The sequence below is a fragment of the Notothenia rossii genome (genome assembly GCF_949606895.1).
Source record: "Notothenia rossii genome assembly, chromosome: 2".
Taxonomy (NCBI): domain Eukaryota; kingdom Metazoa; phylum Chordata; class Actinopteri; order Perciformes; family Nototheniidae; genus Notothenia; species Notothenia rossii.
Window position 1 is genome coordinate 29,553,696 of NC_136904.1, and position 26,894 is coordinate 29,580,589.

General features: G+C 39.3%; 1 protein-coding gene and 1 long non-coding RNA gene across 3 annotated transcripts; both read left to right on the forward strand.

Moving 5' to 3' along the window:
* Nucleotides 1–812: 812 nt before the first annotated feature.
* Nucleotides 813–23,337, forward strand: hsd17b12b (hydroxysteroid (17-beta) dehydrogenase 12b). 2 transcript variants are annotated; one of them, XR_013805123.1, is made up of 12 exons: nucleotides 813–1,163; nucleotides 12,194–12,240; nucleotides 12,889–12,964; nucleotides 13,641–13,748; nucleotides 14,032–14,096; nucleotides 14,864–14,908; nucleotides 15,754–15,788; nucleotides 17,012–17,093; nucleotides 19,154–19,219; nucleotides 19,651–19,800; nucleotides 22,055–22,977; nucleotides 23,238–23,337. XR_013805123.1 is itself a non-coding variant. In XM_079664169.1 (11 exons), the coding sequence occupies exons 1-11, from the start codon at nucleotides 986–988 to the stop codon at nucleotides 22,160–22,162; spliced, it is 960 nt and encodes a 319-aa protein (XP_079520295.1). In that variant the 5' UTR covers nucleotides 813–985; the 3' UTR covers nucleotides 22,163–23,337. The 2 variants fall into 2 exon arrangements, 1 of the variants encoding a protein (XP_079520295.1); XM_079664169.1 differs by having other exon boundaries at nucleotides 22,055–23,337.
* Nucleotides 2,872–5,473, forward strand: LOC307028830. The gene is made up of 2 exons (XR_013805124.1): nucleotides 2,872–5,104; nucleotides 5,325–5,473. It is a non-coding gene; the product is annotated as an uncharacterized lncRNA (long non-coding RNA).
* Nucleotides 23,338–26,894: the final 3,557 nt, after the last annotated feature.

Below are 26,894 nucleotides of genomic sequence, written 5' to 3' on the forward strand. Positions count from 1 at the left end.
GTGTGTGTGTGTGTGTGTGTGGTGTGTTTATGTGTGTGTGTACTTCTATGAAGAGAGATATCAAATTCAAAAGGAAAGGAAAAATCCCAAATGCCTTCTAAGCTAAGCATACGGTGGCAAAAACAATAAAAACAAAAATTGTTTTACAATGAACACAAAATAACAAATTCAAGAAATATCATGCATAGGGCTGTTTTGTAGTTTTACTTTTTACCCACATTTAGGCCCCTTTGGTAAAATAGACTCAAAATAATTCTCACAGAATTCTCAGGTTTCATTAGATGTACATGTCATGATGTATTTCTCACGATATTGTGAGTGTATTTCATGAATACTTCTAATGATTGCTACTGTATACCAAAAGCGGCTATATTCCCATAAAACTAATACAATGGATGAACAATTTTGACAGGACACATACTTCTTGTTTTACTTCAAACATTATGGTAAGAAAATATCCTTTTAAGGTATTTCAACCTTCTCAGAAATAATAAACCTTTACATTTCAATATAAAACATTGCACCTCGAATTGCATTTTTTTTATATCATTACAAAACCCAACTTGGCCGATGAGCAACATAATGAGCATGAAGAGAGAATTGGTGACAAAGACATACACTATAAAACAACATGACAGCTAAGGGAATGCCATATCATGTAAGACATTATATTCTTTATTTTATTTAAATGTACAAATTACGGGACGGAAGGCACGGAGGACTGCGGTATAACACCAGATGGTAGTAAAGCTGAGATACCTTGCTATTTACTCATACGATCAGCTAAAGAAGAAGAAGAAGAGGAACCAATCACAGCCAGCCAAGCTCTAATGCGGAAGTGTCAAACGCGGAAGCAAGCAACAATCCTTTTTTAGGACGCATGCATTTGCACTTTGAGCACACTTTTATTACATGAATACATATTTTTTAAATCCAGGCGTTACTATAAACAGTTAAAGCAGACTTAGGAGTGTGCTGTGCAGGTATGTCGTCCAGCGGAGAAGCAATGTTCCGGGCGGTGGAGACGCCGCTGCTGGTCCTCGGAGCTCTGACCGCTGCCTGGCTCTCCGTGAGCTCCGTGTACCGGCTGCTGGCCGGGCTCAGGGTGTGGGTGCTGGGCAACGGGAAGCTCGTGTCCCCCACCAGACTGGGGAAATGGGCAGGTAGGTTCTTTATCTGAACTGTATGACTACAGAGAAGAGTGAAACAATTCAAGATCAAATATCATACAGACATAAATAACCAAAGTTATAATTGGAGTCAGTCGAATTCGTCATATTAATTTATTATTAAGTTCATTACATGTTACATTTCCTGGTTGTTCCCAAGGGGAGCAGAGGTGAACGATAATGCTACTCAGATATAGTATTTAAGTAAAATGATCAGTACCATAGTGTACTGAACAAGTCCTGCAATCAAATGATAACATTTACGTTTTGTCATCTACATATATGAAGTAGCAAGAGTAATGTACTCATCATACACAATGGCCCATTTCAGGATCATGCATATATCATTACATTGTATTCACAATAGTGTGCACATTACTCCAATGCTGCAACTTGTAAAGACAAAACTTATCCGTCTTATTTACTTTATCTAATTTACTCCTTAATTAGCTTGTGTATTTCCACCTTGTAAGATCAATACGGCTTTATCTTATTCCATAATGTTAATCTATATTTCTAATCTATCTTTTATTTGTTGATTTTATTTAGATTTATTTATCTTAATTTTCAAAGTTAAAGGTGGGGTAGGTAAGTTTCAGAAACCGGCCCGAGATATACTTTTTGTTATATTCCATGGAATGCTCTTAACATCCCGATAGCAATGAATATCTTAAGCGCTTTGACAAAAAATCCATAACAAAGTGTCATCTGTGGAAGCCGTAATACTGTAAAAACTACAACCAATCCGTTTAGCCGGTGTCGCCCTGTCTGTCAGCCTTCCATCTCGTGCACGCACAAATGTATCTCGTGCCCTCATTGGGCGTGCCGTCATTGGGCGTGCATTGCAGCATTACTTCAATGACTCGCCAGCAACAGGCGGCCACTTTCACCATGGCAGAGTTAGGTTCAACATCGTCTACTGGTCGCAAAAGAAAAAATGTAACTGAGCAAATTAAGAACAAAAAGAAAGTGGAAACTAGGAGAAGTCAAACCAGAGTCAATATCGGAGTTGCTTTGGCTGTGTAGTATTGCTAACCTAGATGTGTTTAGCTTTGCCTGATATGTAACGTTTAGCAGCCTGCTCTCGCGGAGGAGGTGCTCTGTAAGGAAGTCTGAAGGAAGGGGCGGATTATTTTTGGCTGTTTACTTTCAAATTTCAGTGCACTCGAGCCGGTTTCTGAAACAAGGTGGGGTAGGTCATTTTGGAGTAACCATCTCGAGTGCGCTATCATTTGAAAATAAACAGCCGGGAAAAATCTGCCACTTCCTTACAGAGCCCCTCCTCCAACACACACGAACGCACACATGACCAATGAGGGCACGAGATAAGTTTGTGCACAGATGGAAGGCTGACAGGCAGGTAGGCCATCCAGTTATTTTAGCCTGGCCGGCTAAAATGATTGGTCGTGCTTTTCACAGTACAACGGCTTCCACAGATGACATTTTGTTATGGATCTTTTGTCAAAGCACTTAAGATATTCACTGCTATATATATATATATATATATATATATATATATATATATATATATATATATACACACAGTCTATGTTAAGTACAGTACTTGATGACTTACTTTTGAATCAACTTGAACCCTCCCTGTGGTTGTATAGAGAGGCCAATTCCCTCCCCTTCCGGGAGCCTCCATGGGACCCCGGAAGCGGAAAATTATACATTGAAGTCAATGGAGAGAGAAAAGTTATCTTTTGATCCCGTTTGTATTGTGCCACGAATGACACATATGATGTTTGTCAATCTTAAACAATCATTTCCATGTAAAAAAGTCACAGTTTGTCGTAAAACTGTTGAAATATAAGACTATGATAAATACGTAACTAGAAAGACTACAAATCCCAAATGCATTCTGGGTCGCGTAAGTGATGTCATAGGCGATAATGCTCCAAGACTGGTTGCGACTCGCAAAGCAAAGAAGAAGAAAAAGATCTCGCAATTAAGGCGAGACACGGCAGGCAAAAACATCGTTTTTCAAGCACTGGTCAATTTTGAGATTTTGTGCTATTTTGATTCTATAACATGTTTTCTTTCAGGCTTTTGGAAGGAAAACGTACAAAATACACATTTAAGTGTTTATTTGACTATAGTTTGTCTATTTGCGTCAGTAGATTTCTCCTAAATTCACCAAAAGTTAGCTTTCTAACGAAAGATAAAGTACCGCGACCGCTGTGTGCACCATGTCATCAGAGATATCGTTGGAAAGCTGTGTCTCTCCTGCACAATCTCATCGGATCCAAATATGGTCATTTCCTTTGTATCAGCAACCAATCGGGAAAGCACAAAGGGGTCTTAAACCAAGAAACAAAATCTCATTGGCTGGTGTCAATTTCAGACAACGTGATTCGTTCAGATGCGTCACGTGGTGTGCTAAAACACTTCCTGGTTAGCTTTCCGCTAGAAATGTAAATCTCAAAATGGCAAAAGAACGGCGAAAAAAAAGTTTACAGAGAAGATGACAACAATTATCCCTTGCACGAAGCAAGATTATACAAAAAACAAATGACCCCGAACATGAAATACCTTCACGGAGTGCGTCGAGGCGCAAGCTGTCATCCAGAGAACAGGAGGGTTTAGCTAGCGCCTCGCTGCAATCTTTAAAGGTCGTTTTCTCAAAATGAGTTTTTTCTCCTACTCTGAGTTCGAAATCTCAACTTCAGTAGCACTTAGACACACCAAACCTTCCAGTTATATTCCTATCAATATTATGAAGGCTTTTACAGAAGGGTTTGTTCATATATCATTCATAGCCTGAATTATACAACATTGTATATCTAAAAACATGGCAAAAATTGATATTTTAGGGCTGTTGACAGTATTTTCTGATTTATGGAGTGATAAAAAGAGATATCCAAAATCCCTTCTGTAAAAGCCTAAGATACTAATATGACTACAAAATGAAACAAGAATTTTGAACCTGGCTTTATCCAAAGTTCAGATTTCGATTCCTGAAATGTGTTAAAATATGCACATATTTGATGACATAATGGATAATTTGCATATTTAAACATGCTATTTCAGAAAACTTGTAATACAAAAGACAATTGCCTTATTGTAAGTAATTAACTGGAGAAATTTCTAGCTGATACCTTCAAGTTAAAAAAAGTACCCTATTCACCTGGGGTGTCTCGCCTTAAAGCAAAGAAGAAGACTAATTTATTCCCTCCAATAAATATAAGAGATTGCTCCAATAAATTCACTTTTACAAGATGCCTGTGTGCTTTGTACCAGGTTGTAATCACAAAAGTGATCATACCACTTGCTCGTTCTATCGCTTCCCGTCTGATGAAAGGACCAGGAGTCGTTGGACCAAACATATCAGGTAATATACATGTTTTGCATGGAACATAGTCAAGTTAGCTACCTAGCTAGTAGCGAGCATGTTAGTTAGCATTACATTACATTACTTAGCCTTGTCATTTGTATTAGCCTTAACATAAAGTAAACCAAAATGTTAAACGGTAAGAGTAGTCATGATGGTAAGTATTTTGTGAAACATTTGAAGAGTAGCCTATCGCCCCCTCCACCAGGTGCTAAGGGGGCGGGAGGTAGGCTAATGCCACATTAGCATCAGCGATCTTTTCTACTTAATGCTATCTGCACAAATGGTTAACATTGAACATTAAAAGGTCAGGCAGTTCAGGGAGAGTCGAAGGAAGGAAGGCAGGCAGCTTTGCATGACATTCTTCTGGACTTGTTTCATTGTGATGACAGTGAGAGTGAGTCAATCTGTTTGTTGGAAAGACAGTAGTTGAGTGATTACTGAGAGAAAATTATTAAAAGAGATAATTATTCAGTGTTTTTACTTTAAAGTGTTGTTACTGACCTTTTTCTCTTTTCTTTTCTTTACCTCACCTGTAACTGCTGAGACCCTGAGGAACATGCACACTGGACTGACCTGCTCTGGCAACCTGATTTCCACTGTACGTAATAGTATTTGGTTATGGTATATTATTTATATACATCAAAGGCACAATGCACCCCCCAGAGACACACATGTATTGAGTATGATATTTTGCATTGGTCATGTGAAATCATCTTTACATACTAGAAAACTGTAGGAGCGGCAACTTGTTTTGAAATTGAATTTTTAATATCCGATAATAAAGTTGATCTGTTTTCTTTATTCTTCTCTCTTCCCAGCTCCATCCATCACCATTCTCTGTTCCTGCAGGTCCTGCTTGCTAATCAATGCTCATATTTTTTTACACAATTACAAATAAAGTCAATGTATTGTATGACATGAAGTTGTGCTTCATTCTGAGTCAATAATAAATTCATTCTGCCTTCAACTGCAAAATTATTGTGGACTGCACCGACATCCATGTAGCTGCCCCCCAGTAAGATGAACCAAGCAAAGCTGACATACTCAACATACAGCTGTGCTCTTAAGTTTACATGAAGAATTTGTGAAATATTGGTAATAACAGGTTTAAATGATTATTAGTAATTAATTATATAATTGTCTCATTGTAGATGAGCAGACAGGGAGCCAGATGAGAAAAGCAGAATATGCAGCTGCCATTTTCCACATGGAAAAGAGAAAGGGCCAAGTGTATTTGAGTGGACAAAAGAGAAATCCCAAATAAGAAAAATAAAATTATACAATTTACAGATATGTATACAAATATGTATATCCTATATACACTATGTATAATGATGGTGTATGATGTAGAAGGAAGTGTGGTAGATAACAAGTAAATATAGAGTTACATACAGATCCATGTTACAGCAAAATATGGAATAACTAAGAAGCACGCAGTATAATAATAATTACATGCAACAATTAAATAACTGCTCAGCATCTCCACCACAATCCCAATCTGCTGTGTCCTGTTTTCCTCCCCTCTGCATAACACCCCATCACACATACGAAACACAACGCAGAGTCCGAGGGTGTTAAGAGTATGTTTATTTAAATGTCCCTCTCTCTGCTGGCCAACACAGGGAGCATATGCTGGGTGTAGAATTTTTCCAGGAGGAGGAGATTTCCATGCCATGCAGGGTCTTTGGGGATGGGGATGATGATCGCCTCCTTCGTGGTCCACAGCAGCAGAGACTCCGCTCTGTGATGTGCAGCTGTTATATAATATACAATACATTTTTGAAAAACATTTTATCAACAAAAAAGGATTTGGTCAGGATCTAGAGTCAGTGTGTAGTTTATTAATTAATCAATGCTCATTAGGAAAACACATACCAGTGTACCAGAGGGAGTCACACACAGCTGTGCCTAGATAACCAAACAAATTGACAAGATAACCAAAATCCTTGAATCTACACACAGCAAATAAACTCAAATGACACAACGAGATGTAAAAAGGAGATCACACATATAGTCGATTATAAAACTGGCCGCTTCAATCTGAAGAGCAACTAAAACAAAACACGGGAGTGTATCTTGTTTTTGTGAACACTAATGTTATCCACAGCATACACAGAGACCACGAAGTTCTTAAGGAGAAAACTAGTTGCTAAAACAAAACACGTTAGTGTACCTTGTTAGCTAATGTTAGCTAGCTGACATTAACGTTAAACATTGCACTCATATTACTCACTGAAACCTTGTAAAGCCGGTCCCGCATGCTGGCTCTTACAGAACCGACTAACTCCCCTTTCGTGTATGTACAGCTCTCAACATGCCCAGACTTGTAGTGATTTTCACCTCGTTTTATACTTTTTCGCCTCATTCTGAAAGAAACAGGTGAAATTTGCTAACGTGAGGGCCATCTTTGTGATGGTGACGCGTATTGTGCGAGACCAGAGACCTGTAGTTCACTGAGCGGTTTCACACAAAAAAAATGTGTAACGTCACAGTTTTACGACACATTTTTATTTTTTTGACTTGCAAAATGTTCTTTTAATTTGACAAACATCATATGTGTCATTCGTGGCACAATTCAAACGGGATCGAAAGATGACTTTTCTCTCTCCATTGACTTCAATGTATAATTTTCCCCTTCCGGGGTCCCATGGGTCGGAAGTAGATGGGCCGGACTTCGCCTCTCTATAAACCAGACATTTACAACCTGCTCACTGACCCCTTCTGCCTGTAAACGATATTCTGTTGCAACTCTGACCTCTTCCAGAATCTCTGATCTGCTGCAGCTCAGCTTTTAACAATTCCACGCCTGCCTCCAGTTTAATTTGCCAATAGTACTATTTTGTGTTTAATCATATGGAGCAACAGCTAACATCTTTAAATTTAACTTTTAACTTTAAATCCTACGGTCTTATCAGCTTTAGCAGTTGAGCAATGAAGCCTTGGAACAGGAGCTGCATTTAGGAAACAGTTTCTGCTTTTAATATTTACCCCATAAATACATTTTACAATCTTGTCGGGACAAAGTGAGAGCAATAGCTGAGCAATATATTTAATAGTCGAGAGAGACCATTTCGTTAGTCTAAAATATAATAAACCTACATTAGTCCTAAAGTGAAAACACTAAATAACTTGAATAAGAAAAAAGATTTTCAGTCAAATGGTTTAACTGATTTTGAACATTCTCAATTTAAAAAAAGTCAGTTATGTGCACAAATGGATGAAGTATTGTTTGAGTGTTGTTCTGGGCACAGGACATGAACACCATGTGTCCCAGCTGCATGATAAGTTCACCCTGCCTGTCTCACACTGGTGATTGTGAAGTCTCTTCCTGGTGTTTCTCCAGCACACACATTTTTTACACACTATAGCTCCTTTGTCCCAGCAGCAGACTGCGGTCAGTGTTAGTCTGTGGTCATTTTAACAAGGAATAAAGAAAGGGCAGGGAATGATCAGCCTTTTTTGATCTGGTGTAAACTCGAGTAAATCTTGTCATGGGATTATGACTCCAAGGGGATTATCAAATCACACTGAATGCTGTCCATCTGTCCAGACGGCTCACTGACTGACCCTTGCAGTTTGAACAGACTGCTGGGATGGATTTGATGTTGTAATGTTGGTGTCCAAGGTTCACATGATAGCATAAAAATCTGTCGGACCACTGGTATTACATACATCTGTATAAGTATTGATATAATCATATCGTAGTTAGGAAGAAAAAGTTATATCCTCAATGCTCACTGGAAGAAAAACCCTTGTTACTAGTCAGCTTTCGGATACATCTTTCATCCATTTTCAGTGTTTAAATCCCAATCCTGAATCATTTGATGTGTGAATATTGATCGTTTCACTGAGACACCCCGTCTTAAAATATCTGAGCAGTCTTTTTTCAGCATGTGCAGTCACAGTGGCATCAGGCTGCCAGAGAAACCCAAATGTTTAGAGGATGCGCGCTTGGATCTTTTTTTCTGCAGCTAAAAATGGAAACGCGTCAGACGGGTTTATTTGTTTTTGTATCACACATGCAAAATGATTCAGAATATCCGATGAGGCAAACGAGCCCGTTGGCCTCGGCTGCTGCCACTGCCTTCATTCACAACGTTTGTCTTAGCGAGGTGGACTCGATTGAAAAGGACGGCCTGATTATGTAACCCGAGCCATTCATAAATGAGAAGCAGGATCCTCGGGATGCAGGCTCACTGGCACCCACATCTCACTTTCTTGTGTGTGAGTCTGTGGCAGTATAACAGAGAGCCACTATATCCTAATGCTATCTCAGACAATGCTTCTATTATATAAGTTAAGAAACAAAATGTAGAAAGTTTCAGCTACTTCCTCACAATCATGTCACTGCTTGTATATGGAAATATGGTGTCAATTGTGATCTTCTTAGTTCTTATGCATTCGAGCTATAAACTGTATACAAACATTCAATTAGAAACTTGTGAGGGCTTTGGTACCACGTTCATACATTTAAATAGCTTTGTATTATCAACCGGATGATGGGACAAAATAAAAGCTATATTTAATTTATCAGGGCTCAGTCACTGATGCTAACGCTGACATATACAAATGGTTTCATTTGTTATATAATTACTCATCACCCTGGTGTTTCAGACACAGAAGTTAACAATTGTATTGTTTTAAATGTTACAATAGGGCATGCAATGTTACATTCAATTAAAGCTGCAACAAATGACTTTCAAATTAAATGACAGAAAATTCCATATGATGATGTCCCGTCTTATATCCGTGAACTTCAAATGTTCAAATCCCAAAGATGTTCAGTTTGCTGTTAGATAAATCAGCATTTCATCAAAAAACAAACAATGGATTATTACAAATTTTTCCTTATTATTTTACACCAATCAACCAATCTTTAAAGGAATCAACGTTTCCCCTCTACATCACAGTTGGTTGATCACTCTCTGTTTGCTGTTTGCTTTAGATCTCTTCCAAGGCAGAAAAAATCCCCCCCGAAGAACAGTGGCAATAATAGCCTTTGTCTCTGCTGTGACGTCTGTACTTCTTCTCATTATGTCACTGTTGACATGTCATTAGCTAGACCATATGGTCTAATCCTGCCTGTACACTTTGCTTACAGACCACAATGTGCACACATGTCCACACAAAGATTGCGGATATTGGTATAATAAACAAAACGTGTCTTCTAGCAAAAATCTCTGCATGACATAGGCCACTAGTGGAGATAAAGCACCTCTGGAAGAAGGGCTGGACTTATTATATATATTTTAGGTGCATATAATTGTGATTTACTTCCAGTCCGTCAATTATGTTCCACAATCGAATGAAGCTGTCTATCAAACCCAATAACCCCATGCGGACACAGAGCAGCTCCATCATCAGAGCACCCAGGCTGTCTAACCTACATTCGGAGAAGACAGCAGTTCCTAAAATAGACTTTGGTTGATTTGACGAGAGGGAACATGCACTCCGCTGTAGAAGCTTCTTTCCTTTTTCTCTGTTCCAGATTCAAATAGTTAATTCTTAAAACCGCTCAGAATAACCCAGCCTATGTTTCCCTAATCATCGTGCCTGCAGACGCCCCATCACTCTCCCCTCCTCTGCTCCGTGCTATTTTTAGGTGGCCCCAGGATCCCCCATGTTCGTGTTTGTCATTTTCTCCCCCCCTCCCTCCCCCCCCCCTCCTTCCTGTTTGTCTCCGCTGCAGCCCTAGACGATGCTCGGCACCTCTGCATCATCTGTGCTTAGCAAGATCACAAAAGGGGCACATGTGTACTGCAAAGGGTAGTTGGACGGAGCAGAGAGAGAAATATGAAATAGTTTGGTGTGATTCCACCAGATATTGATTTAGAAACTCTTCCCAAGTTAAAACATTAGTATTGCGTGATTTAAAAATATGAAATGTATGGTTTTTCTGCACTATTTGTACACTTAGAGAGAGAGTATTTTACTGAACCACATGCCTATAAACAGTAGCACCACAGAAACTCATCTCCTTTTTAAAAATAAATATTTAATTAGGAATTACTTAACTAATATGGCAGGTTGATATAATCAAGCTTTGTTTTGGTATCTTAATTACACTCAAAATCTGAATAGGGGGAGGTTGATAGAGTCTCTAACCAAACTGTTTCACTAATAGACGGTTAAACTTAAGAGGTACTTCATGATATACTAAACATTTGTATGTATGCATTATCAATATTATGTCAACATTTTTTTAATATCATGGTTATTGTCACTACTGCTTTACATCGTAACACGCCTAGTATCAACACTGACTCTGAAAGAGAAAAAAGAAGATTCAATGCATTCCTGGTCTAAATACAAAATGGTGAGATTGAATCTTGGACTCATTTTAATGAGACAACTGCATTGACCAATTGGAGTTGCCTTACAAGGCAACCTCAGTTCCTTAACAATTCAAGTTGAACCTGCAGTCTTTCAAATGAAGCACAGCTCCTTTGACATGACTAGAGTAACATGTGTCATTGTACTGCTTTATCTCCCTCTTATGATGGTGCCTCCTCCATCAGGGATGCTTCATTCCCCCACAGAGCTGTCTCTGGCTTGCTCTGTCATATTCTGCTAGTGTTCTTTAATTACCTGAATTGTAGTTAAAAACAAAACCAATGGCAGCACACAGGAACAACCAAAAAAACGACTTTTGTCTAAAGTGTTCTAATCTTTCGATGACTAAGACTGATTTGACCTAAACCATAAATATCCCTCACTTTCACAAGTCCAAACAACAAACGAGGAAGAAAACATTTCCATTAAATAAGAACACGATAATAATTACACATAGTACGACCTAAATACACGGGATGTAAGTTTACACAGGAGTAGGATGCTCCTTGAGCCGGGCTTTGCAGGTCATTCAGGGACATATCGGAACGCCCTGACCCTCTATCCCTCTCGCGCCCACTTTTATATTTAGCCAGAGGTGTGATGAATAGTTCCTTTTGAAGACGGGAATTGCTAAAAATAGTCGTCTGCTGCTGTTTGTGCCAGGCAGTTCCAGGGCATCCGCTCGCTTCACTGGCGCTGCTGAAGAGAGGATCTCACTCTCTTTATCTCTATCACTCTTCCTCTCTCTTCATCCTCCTTATTCCCCTGGTCTGTTCTCCGTGTACCACAGTATATCTGACTACCCTCCAATGTAGCCCTTTACCCTTACAAGTCAATTAATTAGTATTTTTCGAATGCCTCTTCGAACCTTTGTCCATCTTTTTTTTGTACTGCCCTTAACACGGAGCCCTTAGCTGTCAAGCAGTCCATAACTCTGACATCTTTATCCTTGGATTTCTGTGGCGCTTCCTCTCCTGGAGGTGGCGCACTTCACCTGTTCATATGTGGCGCTTTCTTTTTCTGGGCTGTGTTCATATTTGTTTAGAATGTCTATGAGTCTACTCTTCCTGCATGAGTGAAGGCTAACGTAGCAGCAGAGTAATACTGATGGTTTGATCCTGAAACAGGGCATATAGATAAGTCAAAGAATCCATTTGTCAGTTTTGATGAGCTCCAATTGAGCCCACATTTATGCTGATTGAAGTCATCTATTGTCGTTTCTGTATTTTGCATTTTCTTGAGTTAATATGGATGAACATACCTTGCCTCATTAAAGTTTGTGTTTTCATATTTTAAAAGAATGTGATGTAGAACTTGCTGATTTCGGTCTCTATCTCTCCTATTTCCTTTTTAGTCGTGACAGGAGCCACAGATGGGATCGGGAAAGCTTACGCAGAAGAGGTATGATTTCCCGGCTCTGGAAAACTTCAGACTCAAACAACACAGGGCCACAGTGAAACTAGATGGGAGGGGGGGGGGAAACACCCACGTATTATTACTTAGAACACTTGTATTATTACATGGTGTTTTGTTCTTGAAGGGGTGGTTTGTAAGCTGCAGTAGGTGTGTTGTAATCCTGGTTCTGCAAACATTTCATTTGTCTCTGTAATTACCATTCATCATATTGTGTAGTTAAGACTTACAAGATTTATTTTTCTTGCACCGGAATATAAAGGCTTCTTCAAACGGTCCCTCACAAGTTTGTGCTTTCAGATCCATGCCTTCAAGATGAATCTTATTCAATTCCAAAGTAACATTTTATGAGTGCTGGCCAAAACAAAATCTTCAGATAAAAAAAAAAAGAATGGCTTTTTGAGATGTTTAGAACTAGAATGACACGTCAAAATCTAATGTACACGTTTAAACAAATCAAGACTTCAACTCCCTAACTCTATTTTAAAGTACAACTTTGAACGAAGCGTTAAATATCCCATAAATAACTTTTTAGTTTCCAGCCTGTTTCCAGCAAACTGAGTGTTAAAATAGTTCATGATTGAATTTCACAGTGTCACCTGTGTTGCTTTATTGACATGTTGTTTGTGTTTACAGCTCGCCCGCAGAGGCTTTGCCATCGTGCTGATCAGCCGCTCTCAGGAGAAGCTGGATTACGTTTCAAAGGCGATCGGTGAGTTGCTAAACACAGTGATTGCAGACAAATGTTGCCCAACTTGGAAAATGAATGCATAGTAAAGTTCTCTTTAGATGAGTAGCATATCAATCATGGTGAAATACATGCTTTGTCATAATATGCCTTAATCCTTCAATCTAATTAATCCCACATGTTACAGTGGGGGGGGGGGGGGGGGATCAAGAGTACCTGTGGCTCAAAGGCACAGGACTGATGTAGTTCATGTGTTGAAAGACAGCTGCTAAAGTGTAGCTCAGTCTTAATGATCCACACAGCCTCGTTTATCCTGAATGTGAAATGGTGCATCCATATTGCACTGTGATAGGGCAGCAGGGCTAAATGACTAAGACTAAATGATATTACATTGAGTTGCAGGTTTTCCATCAGTGAGCCCTTATTGAGTGGAGATTGAGCAGGACCCCTGTGCTTTGGCTAGGAGGCAGTAAAGCCTCCTGCTGGAGCTTAAATGGAATCTGTCCAATTAAATGAAAGCTTCATCTTAAGGGAGGGATATCCTCATTGATGAAGACGGATTATCTCAGGGTTTAATTTTTTCTCCTCTGCTCTTCCTTTTTCATGTGACTATTTGTAAGAAAAAGAGTCAAGCTTTAAACACTTTAAATGTTTCACCGCTTGTCATGTATGCAAAATGAAAATATGTTGTGCGCCTCAGCGAGTAAATGTGGCGTGGAGACCAAAACGATCGCAGCAGACTTCAGCGCCGTAGATATCTACTCCAGGATTGAAGATGGACTTGCAGGACTGGAGATCGGAGTATTGGGTAAGACTTGGGCCACCTCACTTTGAATTATTTTCCCATTTGAGATCCCAAATTCAATCTAAATCAAGAACTGCAGACGTAAGGAATGCTTTAAACTCCACTCTATTAAATGTCAGTTTTTCATGTAGTCATAGAGGTTAATTTATCCTTGATCTTCAGCCCTTTGCTGCCCTCCTAAGATAAGAAAGAGGAACAGCACTCTGAACTCATAAACATCTTCTTATGTAGCATTATGTACTATTTGTATTATGTCACAGTCCTGTTTGTTATCTCTTGTTTATAGTCAACAATGTTGGAATATCCTATTCTTACCCTGAATTCTTCCTCAACGTTCCCGACCTGGAGACTGTAAGTTTGATGGTTATTATTATTCTATTAGCCAGGAATTTTTATAAAGGATTATATTTATAATATCACGCAGTCTTGTGAAGATTAAAAAGGAAGGGAAGTGGCTATAATAGCAGATCCCATAAGATGTAGTTTATGTATTTTTGTCACATTTTGTTTTGGGCTCAAATGATTCTTTCAGCCTTACATTGAATAGGCAACTCATGCAATCAGAACCACGCTTCAGACATAATGAAACTGGATAGTGTGGCCATCTCAGTACGATTTTAAATATTAACTGGAAAATGCTTTCATTTTTTGTAATATAATGCAGTTAAACTATCTTGTCTGCATAAAGCAATCCTATGCCTTCTGCTGAAAGAAGGCAAATACCGCACATACTAAAGAGCAGTGTATCATGAGTACAATAGAGCCCTAAAATAACAACTGCAATTTCCACCTACATTTAGCTAATATTGGCCACCATTAGCTTCTGATGGTTATCCAGGCTAAGAAAGATTGCAGGAGCACCATCCAATTGAGCAACAGTGAGTTTTATTGCTTAAGAATTACACTTCTCATTTGTAAGATAATGTTTATGCTGGTTCGTATTTAAGATGTACACAGTGACAGCCCTTGTCTATCTTCTTGTGCTATAATAAATCACAAGATGACATCTGAAATCTGCTGTACAAACATAATTGTGTACGTTTCTGAACAATATGTGTATGTTAATACACAAACACGCGACCCTGGTTGAAGCAAAGCTCCTGTTCTTCTTGTTTCAGTTCATCGACACCATGGTCAACATCAACATAACGTCCGTGTGCCACGTGAGTGTGATCTAAAACCTTGATGTGTCATTGGAGCTTTTTAACTCACCAAAAAAAAGGACATTTTAGTGTCAAAGATGAAACAAATCAAACCAATAAGTATTTCCCCTTTCAAGTTGAAATTTACTACGGGCAGTGATTACAGCCAACTGTCTGCGTTTTACTCAAGTTCAAAGTAATAAAAAAATGATAAAGTTTAAGCGGTGCTAAAATAATTTTGAAGACACTTGGTTTATATTATCATAATTAGTGGATCGCCCTGCTCAAAATGCACTTTGGTGGATATTGACTCATTAATGTGTGTTGTATGTCTCACTGTGGCTTCTGGGTTGCCTTTTAAATAATTAAGTTTCACCAAGTAGATTCAAATGGATGACATAGTTTGAGATCCACTGTCAGATAGTCCCACAGACCATAAACACACACACACACACACACACACACACACACACACACACACACACACACACACACACACACACACACACACACACACACACACTCGTGGAAAGTATAGTAAGTCACTTCCGTCCCTCTTCTCCATGTTTGCCAGATCCCAGAGCAGCAGCTAAAGTCCACCCCCTCTCTTTAGACCTAATTTATGTCATCAATATTTCTTCAAACTGCTCCCTCTGCGATCATTATCAGTCCCTTTCTCTTCTTCTCTTCCCTCCACGACCACCTCTCCGAAAACTACCCACACACACGGTTACAAATGTTTATGCACACCTCCGCAGTGTCCGCACACTTATCCACAACCCACACATCAACGGACCACTTTTTGTCAGTCTAATGCTTTCACTATGTTTCTCACACTTCATCTCTCTTCCCACTGTTTATCCCAGATGACACGACTTGTTTTACCTCGAATGGTGGAGAGGTGAGATGTGTGATTTCAACAATAATTGCTTTGCTGATACAATACTGTGATTGGTAGTAATTACCGCCGGCACAAATGGCACAATCAGGCGCTATAGAGAGCTTTGACTTGAGTGGTTGGTGTCGTGTTAATCAATGACTACCTTTCAAATTAATTGTTTTTTTTCCATTATACACCTGAACATGTGTGTGAAATGCAAAGGCTAAAGGATAGTTTAGGAATATTTTGGGAAATATGCATATTCATTTTCTTCCCTGCGCATTGTTCTAAAAGTGTAGCTGGAGGTTTTGCACTCTTTCCAAAGTCTAAAAAACTCTGCCTTCAGTGTTATCGTAATGATTTCATCAGTACATGAACTGAAGTGTAATCTCATAGTGGTTGTATGACGGTTATTTGCCAAACCACTTCTATGCCATTCACAGCAAATTCCTTTTAATAAGCACATTTTCCACAATGTTTAACTCTTTTTATTTCACTGAAGAATTTATCAACAATTTATCTTCCATATTTCGATTTAAATGTTGACATTGATTTGAACTGTATCAACCACCACAGCATCCCATAATGCATCATAGTGACCCGTTTATACAATAACTCAAAGGACAACAAAGCTGTTAACATATTGCACACTGAACAACCTGTGCATGTCTTAATAAACTTGACCTTCAAATGGCTTATTTGCAATAGCTCTATAGAAACATTATTTTAATTGACAACACTATTACTTATACATACTGTACCATCTGTTACATTGGGCATTGTTATGTGATAGAATCTTTAACTCTGCTTTACAGCTGACTTATACAGGTTTCAGATATTTCTTGTAGCTGAGGGAAAGTAATTCTGAAGGCTGTCACTTGCCTGGCCATCATATACACATCCAACATATCTTCCACCTCTTGGTTATATTAAATATTGTATGAACACACAACAGGCTGTAGTAAAGTATATCAACACTTATACATTGATGAATTGATGTTCCAGTATCTTTGATAAATATCTACCATCTCATCTTCACAATACATATGGAGCAGTTTTGCAACACACACACACACACACACACACACACACACACACACACACACACACACACACACACACACACACACACACACACACACACACACACACACAGTGCCATGTTCTCCTATCATACTGCGATTGATTTCAGGCAGTTTTTATTCAGAGTAAAGGATCCTCTGCTTATATTCCTGTGTTTCCAGGAAGAAGGGTGCCATCCTCAACATCTCCTCTGCCAGTGGGATGTACCCCTTCCCTCTCCTCACCGTCTACTCTGCCTCTAAGGTAATTGGAGTACATGGTTTATGGCCTTTTCTTCAAGTGTTAACTGACATGTTTTCGATAGACGCATCCCAGGACCATTAACGGTTTACATCCTGCGCTCCATGAGGGGGAATCCATCTTCTTCCTCAGGCTAGGAGTTGGTCTCTCTAGTCCAGGGGTGTCAAACTCACTTTTATCACGGGCCACATTAGCATTATGGTTCCACTCAAAGGGCCGGTTGTAACTTTAAGTTTACTGCACATATTTGATTCCATTCTATTTCTATGTAAATACTGCTATATTTTACTACATTTTTTATATTTTTTATTATATTTTTTTACGTTATTATATATATCTTTTAAATAGTTCTCTATCTGTGTTTTTAATTTTTGTTTTAGTTTTATATATGCACCACAACACCAAGTCAAATTCCTCGTACGTGTCAACCTACCTGCTAATAAACCTGTTTCTGATTGTGATTCTGAAAACTAAATATATATATATATATATATATAAATATATATAAAATAATATATTATATTACATTATTGGCTTTGCATTGGATTATTATCTGTTCTGGTAATAACTTCATAATTAACTACGTCTGAAAGCAGAAGTCTAGGGCAAATAATTGAAAGCAAATATTCAACAATTACACCTATTTTATTATATACTATGAAAGCTGTTGTGGGCCACATAAAATGAGGTAGAGGGCCGGATTTGGCCCATGGGCCTTGAGTTTGACACCCCTGCTCTAGTCCTCTAACTCAGTGGTTCCCAACCTGGGGCGCCAAAGATCGCAGGGGGGGGCGCCAGTCCTCAGATGATTTGAGGCCAAATATCATATATTTTTAAATATAATTGTGACGCAATACATGATTGTCACTAAAGGCCTTGTCTCTACAACAAAATATAAAAAAATAATTGATTAATCCATTTGAATAAAAAAAAAAGAAAAAAAAGTTAGTAGCTATTAAAGGCATAAAAAGACAGAAATGTATAATTCTTTCTTTAATAGAAATGTTTCTTCTGCCCGTAAAGTGTCTAAACCAGGCTTTTCTGGATAAGCGCATTTTTAAAACATAGTCATTGTCCATGCCGGTTTCAGTTGGACTATTTGTCACAGTTGCTCCGATCAGATCGGTCTCCTCCATTTTGTAGATTATTTACGACTTTTGAATCCACATAAACACAACGGCAAAATTCGGTTTACTTTGAGCATGTGTTTTAAACAGTTTAATGCCTTTGTGAATTGTTTAAACTTGCGCCGTCCTTTAATTTCTTCATACATCAGCGGGAATCCAAATTAATGAATCCTGAGTCCAATAACCATCAAAGTCACTCCAGTAGTGCTCCTTAATTACGCTTTCATCGTCCTTTAACAAAATACTTCACATTCATCCAGTTTGTGACAGTAGTTGTAGCATTTTGAGACTTTTAAACTTTAATTAACACTGTTGCGCCCTGCGCCCACCCCCCCCTCCCCCCTAGTGTGTGTGTAGGGGGGGGGGGGGGCAACTTCCAACAGGAGTCTATGGGGGGGCCCTTGGGAAAAAAGGTTGGGAACCCATGCTCTAACTAACACACACTGAGGCACTACCGATGAAGATTAACGTTTGTTCAGCCTTTATTTGGACGCTGGGATAAAGTGTCCTTTTTCATATTTGCCATTTTTAATTGTTGAACATAAATAACTCTCTGACTAACTCCGGGTCCCGAGGTAGTGTGCCAATTAAAAATGTTTATAGGAGCATATGGCGTCATAACACTTTATAACGGTCTCATGTGTCTTTGTTAGCTTAAAAACCGCCTGCTGCTCACACTTTCAGCCGATTAATTTGTGTCTTAATTCTGGGCCATGTTTATTTACTTAATCCTTCAATCTGCAATACAGGTTTAAAAGTTCATCAAAAAATCCATCCAGGGTCAATCTTTAGTTTAATGTGCATTTTAACAATCGTCTCAGTTCATTACACTTTAACATTGTGACAGCAATGTGTGCGTGAATGTGTTTTTATGTTTGTTGCCATCTTTATTTGACTGGAATTGTAGACTTAATGACCTGCTTTTGTCTTAAACAGGCATTTGTGGACTTCTTTTCACGAGGACTGCAAGCTGAATACAAGAGCAAAGGCATCATCATCCAGGTAGATGAGCCAACCTTAGTTTTCCTTCAAACATGCTTTGGATGATGAAGGTTCATAACAATAGTTCGTACATGCAAAAGGCAATTTTAAGGAGACCTTTTATGAACCCCCTTCTTCCAGCCGCAGTTAGAAAACTGCCTTTGCAAAATAAATCCTATTTTTTCCAAGCCAATCGGAGCAGACTGGGCTTTTTTTGGGAGCGTAGCTTAAAGAGACAGGTGCCGAAACAGATCTTTCAGCCAGTGGGTAAAAGCAGGTGCACTCAGTCAGATAGTGCAAGATAAGTATGAATCTAAAAATGAGCACTGTGTCCCATTTAAGGCTTAAAGAAAATGAAATGTGGTTTCAACAATGTATCGATACTCTTAACATGCTATCAAACAAGACATGCTGTTTGTTCACGTGTGTTTCTCCTTTTTTGTTCCCCCCAGAGTGTTCTGCCATTTTTTGTTGCAACCAAGCTGAGTAAAATCCGGCGTGCTACACTGGACAAGCCCAGTCCAGAGCGCTACGTGTCAGCCGAGCTCAACACGGTGGGTCTGCAGACCCAGACCAATGGCTACCTGCCACATGCCATTATGGTAAGTCTTGGTATGTAACGTTAGGATTAAAGAACAGAGGGTTACCATTTTGTGACCATTTCTTGGTAAAAAAAAGGATTCAGTGAAATTCAATCTTCATTGGTGCTCTATCTGTTCTGTTCTGCTTTATTTAATGCCTGGCACAAACTTCCTGTAGATGTTTCCCATCTTTTGGAAACTGGTGTTAACTCTAACTGAAGAACTGCACTGTGTTGTCAGATGCGTGTACTCATAACTCACTCACCACTCAGAATGACTCAAGATCAGCAGAAAGAGCCAGTTGGAACTTTAAATCCTACTGCAGGCCAGACCTTCCTCCGCATATTGTTGTACATTTATATAATCAGCATGATGTAGCAAAAGCGTCCTCTGAAATCTAAATACCTGGCAGTTTAGTCTGAATTCGAACACTGAAATGATTCTTTAGGGACACGAGCAGCAGAAAGTTCAGTGTGACATTTTCTCCAGTTCCTCCACTTTGTGTTAGACGCTGCTGAACAACGTCTCCCTAATATCAACACTAATGTTCTTTATCAGCTTAAAAAAGCCTTTGTGGATACTGCGCACTCACTGGATATGGTGCAGATATTGTGAACTCAGCACAGATCTTCCCTGTCACTAGCTCTGATATTACACTAAACCAAAAGCTGCAGACAAGCAGCGTCTGCTCTGATTATCTGATAATCCCTCTGCCTTCAATTGTGCAGCACAGCTCTGCCCGTCTCACAGTAATAATCCACACATACCCAAAATGTAATTTACACCGTTGTGAGACGGAACCTTCTACAAGTTCACCAGATTCTATATCTTTTTAGGGTTGCAAAAGGTCTTTGAGATATTTAGTTATACCAATAGAAATTATAAAACTTAATGGATGTGTAAGTGAAGTGCCCTTAGTAGAAATAAGTGTATTACCATGTTCAAACATCATTTAATTTTCTATTATTATATCCACTGGGCTTTTGTAATATATATTTCAATTAAGACAATAACAAAGCTGAAGATAAATTAGCAGCCATGAGAAACAGTTTTAATTAAATAAATAAATAAATGTTCACTAATTAAATCTGGTGAGTCAATGAAATAACCATTAACGATGCTTTTTAGAACTGCTACTTTCTTATGATTTATAACTGCCATACAGTCAAGATTAAGCTTAATTAACATTTGAGCAAAACTGCTTGGTGATGTTGGAGGAAAATCTCAATCTGGGCCAGTTCAATCTTCTCAACACTATCCCATCACATTCTAGCAGGTTCAAAAGAAGTGGCTGGAGGCAGACAGAGTTCGATGCAATAGAACCTTTATTACGTCAAAAGGCATCAATCAAAGAGCGAGCAGACCCCGGGATCACACTGTTGAACAAATGTTGTATTTGCACCTTTTATAGCGAGCCTTCTTGTCCCTTATTGGTTGAGCCTGGTGACGTTTCTTTGTCACCAACTTTGTCTGCAGACGTTTGCATTTACCTACACTTCCGCACGCGTGACCGTAACTCTTTCTGCAGACGTTTGCATTTATACTTCCGTACACGTGCCCTGGAGGCGTTCCGTCACATTGACCGCTTATTGACCTTCACCAAAGTTCACTATAAAGTGAGGGGAGTCTTATCACTGGTGTCTTTCCCAGTTGTAACCTCGCTCTCATTAGCCTCAGGCACTGTGAATAATAATTAACCTTAACCTTAAAAGTGGTCCCTTCATTCAACCTGACACACACATATACCTACACATACATGCTCAGAGCGAGAGTGGGCCCCTTATACAGACATGCGCACTAGCCTTAGCAGCAGAGTCCGCTATTCTTCTCCACATGAAGTTACACAATCATTCAGATGGAAACACTGTTCTGACGGTGTACACACCCTAACTATTATTATACTGTATTATACCAAGCATCATAGCACTATACTGTGAACACTCATCATTCCCCATTATGTTCGAATAATGAGCATTTATTCAAGAAAAGTTATACTACAACAATGAATTGATCCAGCAAGATGAGTTGACCATATTTTACAGTTTACTATAAGACACTGCAACAACTGAGATTGACTTTTGATAAAATATCATAATATCTATATGCAAGATGTGAAGCCATGTCTTTGTCACATACTAGACGGTAAAACCGCGCTATCTACCCAGTTTTCCTTTTTCTCACCGCAGTTGTAGCTCCTGTGGGTTGGAACTATATAATGAATGCTAATCTGTTATTTGTAAAGGCCACCAGCTGACCATGTAATTTCCCTCTGTAGGGTTGGGTGACTACAGCTCTGCTCCCTGCCAAGATCCTCAACAACCATGTGATGGGGATGGGTTTGTCCCAGCGCGCTCGTTACCTGAAGAAGCAAAAGCAGGGTTAGATAGACGCATGGCGGCAGGAAGAGGGGACCAGCTGTGTTAAACACTCGTCCCAGGACCACCATCATGGACCAGGAAGACAGAATGTGACAGTTTCTGGGCCACATCCCAGTTTCCCTCCCTCCGATACTCCCCGTCATTGAGGATGTGAGGCAGCGGTACATGTATTCAATTCAAAGATAAAAATAGTGAACAAAGTGGTGCTCTTCATCATCTTTAATGAATGGCACACTAACGTAGAAACTAAAAACTATTCCCAAATCCATCCATCTGTCTGTTAAACATGAGGGTGGATAAAGCCTAGATGAGGGAACAATTTGGATGCATGTGAGGTTTGAGGCCTCTGTATATTTGTGTGTATCTGAGTATGTGTTTACTAGCGTTAAGCCTTTTTTAGTTTTACACTGCAGGTGATACTTACTTACTTTCTAGAGCACTTAAACATGTTTTATTGAGATCTATTGACATTAATAGCTTCATTAACTCCTACTATGGGATTTCTATTGCACTCAGATTTAGACGATTCTTTGTCAGCACCAACTCGAAACCCTTAGTTATCTCTTGTTTGTTTTTTCTAACTTTAAATGTTCTCAAAGGTGTTAATGTAGTGGTGAAGTCAGTGCGTGTTTAATTTAATGAAGAGGAACCGCTGTAAATGGATAACCAGTAGAGAGGGAGATGTCTTGGTGGAATGTTAAAATGGGTGTTTTATTTTCTAACTAAATTGATTTTCAAATTAATTTGTACCACTGGTGTTACTGTTTTGCAGGACTTTCTAACCAAAAACTAAAATTCTCTCACAGTCCATTAGATCCAGGTACAACAACATACATTCATCTCAATCTTTTCACTTGTATTGATTGATTTCCTAAAATGTTGAACCAAACCAAATGTAGAAATTAGGCAAACCAATGAGAGCTGATACATTTATTTGATTTTCTCTTTTGAAAGCTACATTTTTGTTAGTTTTTTTGTTAAATCTGTAGTCACTCACATTACATTTGTCTTTGTCAAGATACCAGCTTTAAGTTATACTGTAATAACCCTAAAGACACTTTCTACTCACACTGACTCTAGGTGCAGCAGCAGGGGACCAACTTCCAGTCAAGTGTTTTCTCTAACAAACTGTAATCAAATTACATTTTTCCAGCCATCAATAAATATTAATTCAAATGATGACAGTCCATGTGTTATTCTTGGTTTCACCTTTGGGTCAATGGCTTTTTGTAACACATTCTCTATTTTAGAATATCCATGGGACAGCTCTTAGCTTATTTTATATACAATGGGAACATCTGATGGGTCAGTTCTAGTTTATATGTTGTGTCAAACTTTGTATTAGATACAATATGAATGAGTTTGGAGTCAGACATCACATGAGTAAAGTGTTCCATGTCTGTAAACCGAGTGGCATCTCCAACATTATCTGTCACAAGCCCACACACTCTTCTGTTTAATGAAACATGGCAGCGTCAATCAGTTTGTGTAACTTCTGCCATTATTCGTCATCTTCACAGTCCATACAAATGAGTTGCTTTTTCACGTCCTGCCTCTCTTCCCTCCTCCCAAACATCACCGTCCAGTTCCCATGCCAACAGTTTCTGGGAGATTTTTCCGGTGTACTGGTATGGAAACTGCGGAAATGTGTCATCGCTGAGCGTGTAGGAGGGAGAGCGTCTGTGTGGAGGGATGCCCAAAAGGAAGAAAGGAGTGGGTTGCAGAGAAGTATATAAAGAGGAGCTTGGTGGTGCTCAGTCACAATCACTCTCTCTGAGATTTCACAGCATAGTTTCAGAGCGAAGAGCAAAACAGGATCTCTGAAATCATCTCATGACGCAGAGCCCTCAGGACTGAATATTAAACAGCTCGGCCTGATTGTGGGTTTTTTTTCTCAAGATTTTTGTTGTATCTTCTTTACCAAAACTTGTGGAGACATCCCATCCAATACACTAGAGATCTTCACACGAAAGGATTTAAATTTGTGCATCATCATCTCCAGCTCATCATCCTCACATTCGTTCACCATGGCGACCAGCATGGACACGCTCCCTGCGCATCTGCTGTCTCTGGTGATGGAGGAGTTCCCCCAGTCTCTGTCCACAGCTTGTGTCTGCAGGGCCGGACAACGTGAGCCCCGCCTCCGCTGCATGCAGTGTGGGATCATTCAGGAGGAGGAGGAGGAGGACTACTCCACCCTGGAGGAGGACCAAGCCCTGCGGTCCTTCCTGCAGACCGTGGAGAGCCTGAGGAGGAGCACCAGATGAGCTCTTCCAAAGAAAAAACGTTTGATACTGACAAGTTTGACCCATTTGGCTTCCCTGCACCCCGTCTGGAGACCAACAGATGTCTACAGTATTACGGATTTGCTGACATTAAACCTCCATCGGGGGTGATATGTTAGTGAAAGTGGTGGACACTCAGTGACAGTGGATGAAACAATGAAGAGCCAAAATAATTGTAATGGAGCCTTTCCAAGAGCTAGTTCAACGTGCTGGCCCAAAAGCACTGCTTTACATATTTGATCTATATTTTTTAAAGTAAATATGCTTTATTGTATGATGATTACTTGCACAATGCGAAGCTTTTATTCTTGTTATTCTTTATCTTCATTTTCATATTGCCTGCTGCTAAGATTTTGAATTTAATATATAATATAAAGCGGATGTTTTAATTTATTTCAGGGTTTGTCCACTGTATTATAAAGCAAAACGAAGGGTTACATATTATGATGACACACTTTTCCTATTAATGCTGCTTGAAATGTAGCAATAGAGTGTTTTTTGTAAAAAAAGATTTGCTTACAGAAAGCCATGAGAACTGTTCAGGCCTTTCCATGTGGTGGCACTATTGATACACTTTTTTCCGCCAGCCAAATATCACAAACTGCACTACACAACAATCCCTCCTCTCAGTCCAACCGAACTGCATATACACAGGAATTGCGCATTCCCCCTGCTTTCCTGATATAACTGAACCATGAATTGAATTACCGTTGATTGTTTTTAGAGCAAACAAAGGACACAGTGATGAATCATGAGGCCAAAACACAATCCCTCAGCTATCATGCAGTACACTCCTTGGACTTTGCAATAAACACACAATTTCACCCTTTTAACTGTGTATATTTTCTTCCGCTTCCTTTTAAAAAAAAGAATTCAATATCAACACGGCGGTTTTTGCACAGTCAAGCTCTGCATAGTAAAGCACTAAAGCAGTGTAGTTAAAAGGCAAACAAACAATTATGAAGCACATATTACAGGATGAATGAGCAGTTGTTTGAGTCATAGATACATTAGACTGCAACTGCAATGCTTGATGATTTTCAAAAGAAAAGCAACACATCTTTGAAAATATGCTCTGCAGATGTTTGATAGAAAAATGTACTTGAATACAAATACTGTATGCAAACTGCAACCATTTACATTTTTGGTTGTTATGCAAATATTTGTTATATACAGAATTGCTTTTTTTGTGAGGGAGATTTATTTTTTAAATAGTTTTATGTGCATTAATTAGAACAACTCTTTCACCTCTGTTAATTCATTGTGGGGTGGCAATTAAAGGCTCCAAAATACTTGAGTCTAGCACTGTTTAGTTGAATGATTATCTAAATAAAATAAAATAAATAAAAGTAGTTTGTGCATCTGTCTGTGTTTTAGGTTGTCTGTCTCTGTTTGCTGGTTTTATTCTGAAAAGTGTTCCCCTTCCCCCATGTCTGTTACGGTTGATTGTGTGCACCTGGTGCCCTGTGTTGTCTCCCCCCCCCCCCCCCCCCCCACACCTGTGTCTAATTGCTGATTAGGGTGAGTGTGTATTTAGGCTCTGTTTCCCTGTCTGTTGGGTGGCTGGTAGTGTGTGTGAGATCCTGGTGGCTGCAGGCTGTGCTCAGGGAAACAACAGCAGGATTGAGGCTGTGAATCATTGTGCATGATTGAATAAATCCCCACACCGGGTGGTATTTTGGACGTTCTGCCTCTGCCTCCTTGCTTGGTCGGGCCGCTCAACGGTCAGCTTCACAGGGTTAAAAAAAAAAACTAACTATCTAGACAAAGGAGTTTGGTATATGGTAATGTGAGACCCTAAGCCTGGATATCTTCCGCCCAAATTGCTGATTTAAGGTGTACTTATTGAAGATGAAGTGAAGTTATTTGAAGCAATCTCCTCAAGTTACCCTCAGATTGCCAATGTACTCCTGAAAGAGCAGAGTTAAACAATTCTTAACCTCTGAGTCTGTATCTACTCATATCTGTCCAGGAGCAAGGGGTTGCTGGAGTTTATCCCAGGACAAGTCACCAGTTTATTACAGGACCGAACACAGAGAGACAGCAACACATCTATAGACGATTTAAAGTTGCTGAACTGCATGCATTTGGACTGTGCAAGGGGGAAAAAAACATGTAAATACGGGGAGGACAAGCAAACTCTACGAAGGGTGGAAATTGGTTTAAAAATTCAGGACACTCTTACTGGGAGGTGACAGAACTAATATTGATTTTTTTATTGCAGCATATCTCAAAAGGATTTTGTTCAGTGTCCTGAAATATTCTGCTACCCTAAATCTCCACTTGCGAGACTTAAGGCACACACACACACACACACACACACACACACACACACACACACACACACACACACACACACACACACACACACACACACACACACACACACACACACACACACACACACACACACACACACACACACACACACACACACACACACACACACACA

Bases quoted from the DNA above. Each gene is read 5' to 3' on its own strand.
- hsd17b12b (XM_079664169.1), top strand. From the start codon at position 986: ATGTCGTCCAGCGGAGAAGCAATGTTCCGGGCGGTGGAGACGCCGCTG. The intron at 1,164-12,193 runs GTAGGTTCTTTA...TTTCCTTTTTAG, and splicing joins CAGACTGGGGAAATGGGCAG to TCGTGACAGGAGCCACAGAT. The intron at 12,965-13,640 runs GTGAGTTGCTAA...TGTGCGCCTCAG, and splicing joins TTACGTTTCAAAGGCGATCG to CGAGTAAATGTGGCGTGGAG.